The sequence below is a fragment of the Venustampulla echinocandica genome, assembly GCF_003357145.1.
Source record: "Venustampulla echinocandica strain BP 5553 chromosome Unknown scaffold_0, whole genome shotgun sequence".
Classification (NCBI taxonomy): domain Eukaryota; kingdom Fungi; phylum Ascomycota; class Leotiomycetes; order Helotiales; family Pleuroascaceae; genus Venustampulla; species Venustampulla echinocandica.
Genome location: NW_022474205.1, coordinates 439,636 through 451,665, shown reverse-complemented (window position 1 = coordinate 451,665; position 12,030 = coordinate 439,636). Strand labels below are relative to the sequence as shown.

Below are 12,030 nucleotides of genomic sequence, written 5' to 3'. Positions count from 1 at the left end.
GGGGAATCAATCCCCGCCTTCAATACACCTAGACACGATGAATGTCAGCAGCTGTAGCAGATGCATGTTAAGACTTATGCGAAGATTCCAGATATACACCTTCTTCGGTGAAGAATTTTTCTCTATGCCCGCCGCGCGCGATGAGCTCTAGAGGTGGGCTAGCATAGAAATCATCTCTCGAAGGTGCGCTCGCCCTCTATATTTGTGATACTCCGGGTCTTGACCACAGAACATGTGCCTTCCCTCGTAGAGATCCCAGATGTAGTGTTTCATTAGCTACGGATGTGTTCTCTAGAGCATAAAAATTGCCAGACTGTACATACCATAAAACCAACATTCCAGATATCAATTCCATAGCTCCAACTTATACCTAGGATCATCTCAGGGGATCTGTAGACATCTGGCTGTATGTCCCGAATGTGCTTTACTTGCCCATCTACTACATTCCCCAAGTCACAAAGGACCGGTAGGCCAAGTCCTTTAGGTTGGCCTAGATCTCGAGAGACATAGATGAATCTCCCATCAACTTCTTTTCTTGGGGATGGACTGCGAATATTTTCTTCTTCAAACTCTGCGAATGCCGGGTCTAGATCATCTATGAAGCCAAACATAATGTTGGTGGCCGAAACATCTAGGGGTACTAATGTCAGTGCCGACTTCATAGGGCATATATAAGAGTTTAGGTCCCTACCAGTATGAATAAGATTACATTCGTTGTGCATATAATCCAGGGCAATGAAGAGACGTTGCAGTGTCGCCAACAGGACAGGTTTTGGAAGTCTGCCAGCAGGGTTTATGGCAAGAAATGTTCGCATATTATGCCACAACGGGGAATTGACAAGGCACTGGCGCTTTCCATCTGGTCCAGAAATCTTAAAAGAGACTGATAGTCTTCGAAGAGCATCTCGACCACTGTGCTTAGATGACCCTTGATCCAGACGCTTGTACATGTTAAGCTCATGCTCAGCCTCGGTGCTCAGGGACCGGGAGCGAATAAAGACTTTCAAGGCAACATGTCGGCGAACACTCCTCGTGAGTTAGTTAAGCGAATGAGAAAGATAGGTGTACATGGCATCAAATACTGAGGTCTCGCGCAAGCCATACCGTAGAGCATGCACCAAAGCCAAGCTTCCCGACTACTTGATAACGGCTCACGAATATCTCGCCGATACGCACAGGATAGAACCGTGCAGCGAAATAACCAGGTAATGTTCCTCTTCAATCATTTGGCCCTCGCCTATTTGCTCGAAATTCTGGTTCAGATAGCTGCGTGGAGGTGATGGTGATTGGCGGCCTAGCCGTAACAGCCATCGTGAAAGTGGAGCTATCATCTTTGTATATATAAATTTGCAGCCATAGACAATGTGTTTAGGGAATTCAATGCTGCTGCGGAAGGGAAGTTGTTCTCAACGATGCATGCAAACGGGTGCATCAACACATCCGGCAATCCCAATCGCACGCAAAAGAAAGGCAATTGCCGCTAACGAAACATCACTAAAGGATTCAAGGGCTGTACATGCTTCTATATATGCCTATAGCATTTCCACATCTGCTAGCATTTTGCGATTCCCTACCTCTTTAATGATTTCCCTTCTCTATCGCTTTCTTCGTTCGCCGTACCATCGCATCAATCCTCTGGAAACATCCAAACCCCTCAATAAAACAGCTTGCCATCCACTTCCACCACAGCGACGACCCCCTTTCCACACCATATTTCCTCAATCTCGTTCTATCCAACAGAAACACCTCCGTTAAATGGATGCCCAGGACCGGTATGCCGATCATATCCACAATCCAGACGAACCACTCAGGGCCACCAGGGAACCATGGAAGCACCTTATCATAAAACCACGTTCCGGGGACAATCTTGCTACGTGTCATAAATATAACCATCGTAAATAGACACGCGGTGAAAACGAATACGTGGAAAGGGCTTCTAGGGCGGTGATATTCTGTGACGCGGACATCGCTGATGTCGAGCGCGTCTCTGGCCTCGCGGTCCATGTCGACAGTGCGTCCGCGCGCATCAGCCCAGGTCTTCATGGGCGGGTTGAAGGGGATGCTGTGAGTCTTGCCATTGGATGCGCGGACGGTCATCGATTCGAACGAGACGTCTTCGAGGAGAGGGGAGCGCGCTTCGCTCGCGGACAGCTTCTTGAAGTGCTGTAGGTAGTAAGAAAGCGAGACTTGGTGGTCGGCATTCATGTGTTTTATGATGCGCTCTTTCGCAGCGGCATCTTTGGGTGTTGGTGCTAGATTAGCCATCGCGAATGGAGCTCAATTAGTGAGGATGGCGGTGGCTAAGTGAAATGGTGTCGAACGGAGGAAGCTCACGAAGCTCAGCAAGATCTGGATTGGGAAATTCCGGGCTTAGGTCGGACTTCGGTGTTAACCACATAATACCTTAGCAACTATCGCTACGGCGGGTTGGTCAGGTCTCTCCCCTATAGACCCTCGCCTAATAGTTGTTCCCCTTTAAACTGAAGACACGCCTAGGGAATGCGGAATGATGCTCTTATTTAAATTTATATTGACAGTCAGCCAATCTGTTACTTGCGTCTGCTTTAATAAAGTTTGGCTTCAGTTGCGACGAAGGCATTGTATGTTGCTCTAGTCACCCTGTCGTAATCGAATAGAGGTTGACTATATAATTCTAAGATCCCCTTTTCGGAATTAAACCCCCATTTTCCATCTGGTATTTGCTGTTTATAGATATCTGCTTGAATGGCAATTTCCTCTGTTGAAGGTAGGACAATCAGCATTCTAGGTGACGCAGAATGACGATTGTGATTAATGGTGTTGATGGTGACGTAAGGGTCTTCCGAACAGTTTTGGTGAAAGCTACCAATGGAAGTCTATAATTCCCACATTTCATTCTTATTAATTCGATAAGAGTCTTTAGGCACACCATTATGCTGTCATAGCGTAGTTTCTTGCCGGAGAAGAAACTTGTAAGTGCTGTTGCGCATCCAACTTAGGTCTCTTCCATTTCTCCTTTAATATCCTCATTTTTACAGCATATACAGGATGTCCACTCAAACAATCCAGAAACTGAACACGGGCGCCGCTATCCCAGCTCTGGGCTTTGGAACTTGGCAAGATCAAGAAGCCCAAGAGAATGCCGTCTTTGAGGCTCTAAAGGCCGGCGTAAGTTCCAATGTGCCAAGACCTTAGCAGAGTAAGATCAAGTCTCATATTCGACAAATAGTACCGCCACATCGATACTGCGCATATCTACGGCACCGAGCCAGCCGTCAAGTCTGCCATCAAGAGATCCGGTGTGGACCGGAAGAGCCTTTTTATCACCACCAAGCTCTGGAATAATGCACACGCGCCAGAGGATGTTGAGCCGGCCCTCGACTTATCTCTCAAGGCACTTGGGACAGACTATGTCGACCTATATCTGATGCACTGGCCAGGAGCATTCAAGTCCGGCTCGGAACTCATGCCCAAGGACGCAAAGGGCAAGATGGAGACGGCGCAGATCGACTACGTTGACACGTGGAAGGCGATGGAGAAGCTGCTCCAGACGGGAAAGACGAAGGCGATAGGCGTGTGCAATTTCAACAAGCAGGAGATGGAGAGGATCCTGAAGGAAGGCACCGTGGTACCTGCAATGCACCAGCTCGAGATGCATCCGTGGCTACAGCAGAAGTGCTTGGCTGAGTGGCATAAGGAGAAGGGGATCCATATCACGCAGTACTCCCCGTTCGGGAATCTGAATCAGTCCTACGACTCTGGGAAGAGCTTGGGGAAGTTGACGGTAAGGGGGGACCCGAGGAAGACACCCGGAGGCACATCTTACTAACCGACGCATTATAGGATGAGCCTACACTCGTCGAGATCGGGAAGAAGTATGGAAAGTCCGGCGCACAGGTTGCGCTTGCTTGGGGCATTGCGCATGGCAGATGTGTGGTGCCAAAGAGCAAGACGCCAGCGAGGATTAAGGCTAATCTAGAGGCCGACTTCAAGCTAGAGGCAGAGGACGTGAAGAAAGTTGATGGGCTGGATAAAAAATTGAGGTTCAACGATCCTTCGGACTCGTTTGGGTACACGTTCTTCACTGGTCTGGACGGAAAGAAATAAAACGTGTGGATATCGAGCATTGTTGGATCACGGGATCACGCGACCTCCGGCTGCTTACTTAGCACCTACGATGTAAAATCTCTTCTCCTGACAGGCTTCTGCTTCTGCTTCTGCTGGCCAGACTTAATACGATCACTACTGGTACCTTAGTACCTTACGAACAAACGAACCAGGGATTTGTGGAATAATTTCGGCATACTTAAATACGCAATTTTTTAGTTAATTGGATGAAGGTGTCAACTTCTAGCACGTAGCACACTATCTGAGTCTATGCGATATGAGTAATAAGTTTTGAATCGCCGGTCAAAAACCGTTGCTAATTACTAGCAACTGATGAGGAGATTGCTGCGCCACTTGGGAGCGTCCCTTGGCTGGTGTTATTTGTACGTATTTTCCCATCTAATTCCGGTTAAATCACGCCGAGTGAGCCAAGAGACTTATATCGCAAGCCAACATAAGTTATATAACTACTCTAAAGGCCCAGCAGGTTTTCGAAAATGTAGTGGCCAAATTAATAAACATTTTACTTGATTATTTCTAGAAGATGGTTCTCAACAAGTTAATACCGACAGCTTTGGTCCTCTCGGCCTTTGCCAACGCTTATATTAGACCCCCTATCACTGGTCATGATTTCGATTTTAAAGCCGTCTACCCTTCAGGTCTTGAGCTCTCCACAATGGCACCACCAAAGGGGATCCTGCCACCAGAGGAGATTCCACTTACAGATCCTATCTTGACACTGATAAATATGGACGAGGAAGCAAAGGCGTCGCTCTACATTGCTTTCCTCGAAATATCTCGAATACCAACAACCAGCATGCTCGATGATGTGCTCTACACGTTTCCATGGACCCTGACCAATTTAACAGTGCTAAGCAATGGCACTTTAGCCGAGACAAACGACACCAAATCTTGGCATATCCGCAACGAAATCGACGGTGGAGAGGTCAGGAACGCAACAATGCACGTCTGGAGGCAAACACCAGAGCTCACGGCGTGGATGGCAGGCGAGGATGCGAGGGTAACCAGAATGCCAAGTTGGTATACAATTGCGAAGGTTTGGTCAAACACCACAGACAGGGTATCGAAAAATTTCCCGAAGGCGAATATCGATTTCAAGATACAGAACACAGCGGGTGACTACAGATGCGATGTGGATAATAGCGGTGCACCTATCTCTGGGATATCAGTAGGGGCAACTACTTGTACTGGGGCGCCCACCAAAGTAGCGACCCAAACTTCCGTTAGAGTCACCACGACTCCTACCGGAGCTACAGCAACCGGGGAAGGAACGAAATCAAATACGGCCACTCATGGGCAGGTGGGGGTTTCCTTCGGCTGGCCAGCAATTGCTTCCTTTATCTTGCTTCACATATTTGCGGCTTCCTCGATATGAGTGAGCGGTTGCGAATATCTGTGGAACTTGAGACATGGAGAATATATCATAATATATAATGGTTCGAAAAGGCTACCGTGGTGGAACTTTGTTGGCATCCTTCAAATTTGACAATGCACAGATTGTAAGTTGACATCCAAATTTGAGATGACTGTGAACTTACAAAGCTACAGCAGGAAGTTTCGTTTGTGCAAGGGCGGCGGTGTATCGATTAGAAACACGGGCAGGATCCAACTAAGCTACTTCGTGTAACTTTGAACTAGATACCCAAGATTTTATGATTAAAGTAGTTTCTGTCAGCTGCAACAGCCGCTTTCATTCGTGCAAGCGTACTTTGACAAAAGCCCAACCCACTCCAGAGTAACCTGTTCCAAGCATCTCGTACTTTTCCTCTTGATCTCTTTTTACTCCGCAATTGACAGTCCCATATTCTGTTATCAATCACTCCTTCATATGCTTTAGAGCGACTCAGTAGGTTGTAGTCTTAAAGAACAAGAACGCAATCCAAGTAAACATTAAACACCCTTGTTCTGTATGATAGTTGGAAAGATGTGATTTGATTGGATCTGACATTCGGGCAAGGGTTCCAAGACACGTGGGGCTGAGCTGCGACTCCGCCTCGTAGATCGCAGCCCCTAAAACCTCCATGTCTACTACTCGAGGTATCAGTCTCTTCTCCTCTACATCTTGAGATTCGAGGTACGAGAATATCTTACATTCTTTATCCCTCCAAGCTACAATAGCGGCCCGTTTCAACTACAGCAAGCTTGACCTGAGCCTGACTGGATGATTGACTAGTGTTTTCGGCTATTGAAGCCTTACTTCTACAATTACTCTATAAATTGACCCTTGAAAATATTTTCTATAGAGACGAACAATTAGTCATATCCAGTCGGCAGGGGGGACAAAATGCGATTGATCAAGGCAGACACAATTCAAATATATGAATTTCCAGACGTCAAAACGGCTCCAGCCTTCGCCATACTGTCCCATACATGGAGCGATCAAGAGTGTAGTCTTCGAGATATGGACGACCCCGGAGCTAAATCAAAAACTGGATATATGAAGATTAAGTATTGTTGTGAACAGGCTCTAAAAGATGGATTCGAGTGGGCCTGGGTTGATACGTGAGTCTTTCGTTCCAGAAATGTCATCGTAAAAGAGCTGATATAAGGACACATAGCTGTTGTATTGATAAAACTAGCTCTGCAGAGTTATCGGAAGCCATAAACTCAATGTTCCGATGGTATCGAACCGCAGCAATATGTTACGCTTATCTTTCCGACGTAGCTAATCTATCCGAATTAGAGCGAAGCAGGTGGTTTACTCGAGGTTGGACATTGCAGGAACTCGTTGCGCCAAGGGAAATTGTATTCTATTCTTCCGATTGGACCTTACTTGGTTCGAAGCTTAAGATATCAGATAAGCTTTGTAAGATCACCAATATCGATGCAGAAGTACTAGCGACCGGTGCTTTCCACCATGTCAGCATCGCAGGAAGAATGTCTTGGGCAGCAAGTCGACAGACAACTCGTGTCGAAGACCTAGCATATTGCCTCATGGGAATCTTCGACATCAATATGCCCCTTCTATATGGAGAAGGCAAAAAGTCTTTTATCCGACTCCAAGAAGAGATCTTAAGAGTGTCTGACGATTCCTCACTTTTTGCTTGGGGCCTTCCAGCAAACATCCGGTCCGGACACGATTTTTTTGCAACTCAAGACTATGCAGACGGATCAAAATTGCGTGGCTTATTTGCGGAATCACCTGCAGCTTTCAAACAATGTCATCGGATCCAACCGTTGGAAAATTGGAAGACACCGGCTGAAGCAATTGAAACGAAGGGCGGCGTAGAGATTACTCTACCGGTATTTGAGAGTGGCCTACATCTAGCTGCCGCGATGCCTTTCACCTTGGATGAACTGTATGACAGCTATCTTTGTATTCCTCTCATGCGGGGCAGTAACAGTCGTGTTGCCCGCTGGGGCGAGCTAGTTCAGATTCCCGTGTCTGGCCACAGCTTGGAGGACATTCGAGTAGCGAAGTGGTCGACAGAACGTCTTCTTATATCACCGCCAGTGTCAGTCCGCATGCAGCCACAAGCGGCGGTCAAACATTTTGATATCTCAGGAATGTCAAGGCCTAAAGATAACCTGAACTATATCCTTGAAGAGGTTTATTGTCTCCCGCATGCTCGATACTCAGCAGAAGATGGAGAGGTCACGCTGTCAGAAATGAAAGAAGGGCCGCACGCTGTATTGTTCTTCACACAGAATTTCAAGAGCCAAGAAATCGCTGAATTAAATTCGGGGAAAAACAAGGCAGAAGTCAAGAGTAAGTTGCATCAGGAGGGAAGCCAAAGATATGGCCGCACGGGCTCGGAAATCGCAGGGATAAAGGGACTCAGAGTCGTCGAACTGAATTCGAGACAACCGAGATTTGCAGTTCTCCTTGGTAGAAACAATACTGCTGACTATGGAAGCGGTTCTAGTGGTTCTTGGATGAAGTTCATCCACATCCTGGATGAGAACAAAGCAGATGAGGATTTTCATTCTTTGTTACAAAGAAACGCAGAGCTGGTCCGATATTGCGCGACAAGAAGTCAGATAATATCTGCTTTGGCACACCAAGAAGCTGAGAGGTCGTTCTTATGGGATAGTAGCAAGGATACCAAATACGGTTGCTGGATTCAGCATCGGGAAGAACACTTCTCGGTACAGAAGTTCGGAGGTCGAAGACTCCCAACGGCCGTATACAAGCATCATAAAAACGTCCGAGATGTATTCGTCGATATTAGCTTTCAGGCGGAGTGGAGAAATTTTATGGAGCTGAAGATTGTATATTCTATGAAAATCTATGCCGAGGAAGACCGATGGAAGAAGCGCTCTCCGAGGGTGGATAACCAGCCTAGCAAATCCATAGCTAGGATGGGCATGTACTGGTTATTGAGGTAAATTTATTCTTCGATTAAGAGAGTTAAGTAACATTAGGACTTGCTGGTCTGGGCAGACAGCGTAAAGTATTGTTGAACAGAAATTACATCAAATAGCAACGGATAGGACTAGCGTATGTTTAACTATAAGCAAAGAAACTAGAAACCAGCGTTTTGTTGACACGGTTGCTTGCCGGTGACGCCCTCAGCGTATACGAGATACGTCTCCCCAGCTATGAATTTATTGAGAAGACCTAGTTCCAATACCCGCTGTAAATGTTAGATACCTAGGTCAATAAATTTCAAAATCAATAGGATATCGCCCATACACTTGTTAGGTAGAGGCTTTGATGGTAAGTCTGGAAGCAAGTGGCTGGGCCTTTAGCATTGTCTATCCAGGGAGGACGATGTCTATGCAATGAGTCGAGGTCGGGGCTACCAAACATAGCTAGTACTAAGCTAGTAGCCATTTATTTTACAATAACCGTGGAGAACCATTTGGAAGGAGGGACCGGGCATTCAGAGAAATCAGTGAGGATGCTTCCTACCGTGAATTTGGTAGAGCTGCACAGTAATGGCTATATTTGTACTAGGTATAGGTATAGGGACAGTGAAGAAGTGGAGCTGTATTGACAAAGGTATGCCTGTATGGCTCTCTGTGGGAGAGATATCTAACTAAGTATCGTGCGCTGGGATATTCCCAAATACGCCTTTAGGAGTGAATACGTAAATTGGATCCCTAAGTATCCCCTAGAAGGAAAGAAGAGTATGTGTACTGTACAATCCAATGCAATCGCTTGAAAACGAATTAAGATAGGAGCCTTGTATGGGTCGTAAGTGTTCCTGCTAATACCTTGGTTCTGCACTCGAGGAGTTCGAATTCGGCCCTTTCGCCTGCCACCTATAATAGCTCTTTCCATGATGCTTATTACGAGTTGGGCACCAAATCTAACAGCTGGCCTCTTGCTGCTTGCCTTGTTCGCACTACTCATAGCGTTGTGAAGGGCTAAGTCTAAGGACTTTGAGTTTTATGCCCTCCGACGTTGATTGAGATTGAATCGTTTTAGTCTGAGGTTGGAGTCGCGATAAGGACCCAGACATTGGTCTCGTGGTTGCCAGACTAGTCTCTGACAGCTCATCCTTGGCTCTTCTTGACATGTCGTCCATTAAATGTGACCAGGGTAAATTGCTATTGCTAAAGTTGTACATGAGAAGGTTGTACTAATTTGGGTGCGTCAATTTGAGTGCCTCAGTAACAACAATAATGTTGCCTTTGTCAGGTAGAGCACAGTCTAAGGCTTCGAGTTTTCGCTTGAGATATATGACTCTGGCTTGGAATTCTGTAATGCTTCCTTAATTGGCTCTGTCGAGTTGGCAGTACTCAGTGAGTAGTGAAGGTAGTGCCCACTCAATTTCCGACCGGGTCACTCTAAGAACGAGGTCGTATTTGTCCCTTGGAGTAATGTAGACGTCCTCTGAGCTCCAACTGGCATTCTTCAGGCGGTCTCTTATAAGCTTGTTTGTGAGAGATGAAGTGATCGTGATATTGCCCATGAGTTTATCCCTTTTCCATTTTCCCCAAGCCGTGTTTTCCTCTGATGGCGGTAATTTATGTGGTTCCGGCACATTAGACTTGAGGTGGTCAAGAATTCCATACCATTCGAAATGGATATGGATAGCTGCCTCCCACTCCTCAAAATTATCTTCGCCGATGAGTTAGGTACCTCTGGTAATATAAAATTCCTATCCTCGTCCATGGTGGTGACTGTCGATCAATTTGATTGACCTTGTTGTAGGGATATGTCCGATGTCTATCAACAGGAGATGAAGGCGCAGTCGTCGTTGACTGTGGTTGTGGTGGCTGTTTGGCAAAAGTGACTAATTGAGATCGATCAGGATGCCTAAGAAGGCGCTTCTTTTGTAATCAAAGTGAGGATTCAAGTGGAATCAGAGGGTTGACTCCAGATGAGCCAGGTGGCTTGGGGCACTGGTTCAACTTGAACCAGTAACTTTAGCACCGTGACCGGGAAACCTTGATTTAGTTGGATCAAGATTGATTTTGACGCGTCGGAAGTTATGAGAGCCTATAGCCTCTCGGGGGTATAGGGAGAGTGAAGAAGTGGAGTTGTGTCGATCTAAGTATGGCTCTCTGTGGAAGAGATGTCTAAATACGGCTGGTTCCGAATAGGCGGTAGGAGTAAATATAGGAGGTGAATACTTAAGACTGGAGGTCTTAGGTACTGTCTGCTAGGATCCTCTGTTTGCTGCTTTCTCACTTTAGCTCTTTTATTCCTATTCGGGCCCAGCTCCAGGTCACGGTGGATATCTAAAAGGCCTCTTCTCCTAGATCTCAGAATACAAGTCAGTTGCACCCTACGATAGGAATTTAATTGTTTGCCAGTGTTGTCTGCATCTAGTTTGGGTCTAAAAAGCATGTCTAGTAGTCTAAGTAGATCGGTTGTTGCAAGTGGGACAGGGAAGAAGTCCAAGAAATCTTGCGCAGCCTTCTCCTACGTGAAGGCCTCCTTAAGGAAACTGGATAGGGCATTTATATGACTCTCACAGCTAACCGGAGCTGCAAATATTGTGATGCTTAGGTAGGTAGCGATATATACCTCCGCCAACACTAAACGTCGACATAGCTTTAGTTTAAAAGGCTAGCCAGTGATATAGATTCTAGGCGCAACCGCTATCGTTGTGTGCTACCGCGAGCATGCTTCTTGACGTTCATATCCCAGCTAAATAACGTAGACTTCCATTTTGCCCAACCTAGTTAAAAAAGTTGAAGTGACTTGACATGCTCTAAGCGCATGAATCCGTTTCGTTGCCGGCTTTAGGTGCTGTTAGAACCAACCACTGATAGCCATTAAGCTTCCTATCATCCTGGCCTCAAGTCTGGGAGGCAATTTCAACAGTGTAGTACCGCTAGCTCCTATTAACAGTGGGAATTCACTTAATCAAGGCAAATAAATAAGGAGTGGAAGTGAGACAATACCCGCTAGAATCCGATAACTGCCTCCTCGCTATGACATTTTGGCAGGCTAGGTTAGTTATGTTGTGTTATATTTGTTGGTAAAAGGAGACTCATCAGGCCGACTCGAAAGTCCTAGAAAGATAAGATGGAAGGGGCAGAATGTAGGTCAGGATACAATAACCAGTATCAATGAATATTACTCGGCACCACCTCGTTCACGCGGCCGATGATTGTTTTTCGGATTGATCCTGCATCCTAGTTAGCTCAGTCAGTCGTATTGCCTACTTAGTAGTCGAGTGGGATCTGGTTGCCATGTGTCCGGCGGAAGAAGTAGCCACTGGCTAGGCGTCAACTGAGCATGAACCGTTCGATCTCTCGGCCCTGCACCTGTCCTTGATAATACTCCTGGACTTCCGGGCCCTATCCGTTTGATAAAGCAGGGATGTGACGAGCCACCCATCGTCATACAGTCACATCTCTTGGGTATCCCTTCTGGGGAGGCATTGGGGATTGCGGAGGAGCGACCGTAGCATATCAGATCACTATTCTTCTATTCGGCGTCCTTTTAGCAACAATTCCTAATGCCTCGATAGGAAATAGAATCAAGGCTTGAATTCATTAATATTATATATATACAGACAT

At 46.3% G+C, this 12,030-nt stretch overlaps 5 protein-coding genes across 5 annotated transcripts; 3 read left to right on the top strand and 2 right to left on the bottom strand.

Annotated features, from left to right (window-relative positions):
• Nucleotides 1-67: 67 nt before the first annotated feature.
• BP5553_00132 (uncharacterized protein) lies at nt 68-1,331 on the bottom strand (the record flags this gene model as incomplete). The annotated part of the gene is made up of 4 exons (XM_032008755.1): nt 68-196; nt 324-631; nt 692-1,026; nt 1,177-1,331. 4 exons carry the CDS (start codon nt 1,329-1,331, stop codon nt 68-70), a joined length of 927 nt encoding a protein of 308 aa, XP_031872809.1.
• A 247-nt stretch (nt 1,332-1,578) lies between these two features.
• BP5553_00131 (uncharacterized protein) lies at nt 1,579-2,265 on the bottom strand (the record flags this gene model as incomplete). Its single annotated transcript, XM_032008754.1, has 1 exon — nt 1,579-2,265. One exon carries the CDS (start codon nt 2,263-2,265, stop codon nt 1,579-1,581), a length of 687 nt encoding a protein of 228 aa, XP_031872808.1.
• Nucleotides 2,266-3,027: 762 nt separating this feature from the next.
• BP5553_00130 (Uncharacterized protein) lies at nt 3,028-4,086 on the top strand (the record flags this gene model as incomplete). The annotated part of the gene is made up of 3 exons (XM_032008753.1): nt 3,028-3,147; nt 3,209-3,763; nt 3,823-4,086. The coding sequence occupies 3 exons, from the start codon at nt 3,028-3,030 to the stop codon at nt 4,084-4,086; spliced, it is 939 nt and encodes a 312-aa protein (XP_031872807.1).
• A 544-nt stretch (nt 4,087-4,630) lies between these two features.
• BP5553_00129 (uncharacterized protein) lies at nt 4,631-5,482 on the top strand (the record flags this gene model as incomplete). The annotated part of the gene is made up of 1 exon (XM_032008752.1): nt 4,631-5,482. The coding sequence occupies one exon, from the start codon at nt 4,631-4,633 to the stop codon at nt 5,480-5,482; it is 852 nt and encodes a 283-aa protein (XP_031872806.1).
• A 909-nt stretch (nt 5,483-6,391) lies between these two features.
• On the top strand, nt 6,392-8,436 carry BP5553_00128 (uncharacterized protein; the record flags this gene model as incomplete). Its single annotated transcript, XM_032008751.1, has 2 exons — nt 6,392-6,609; nt 6,666-8,436. 2 exons carry the CDS (start codon nt 6,392-6,394, stop codon nt 8,434-8,436), a joined length of 1,989 nt encoding a protein of 662 aa, XP_031872805.1.
• Nucleotides 8,437-12,030: the final 3,594 nt, after the last annotated feature.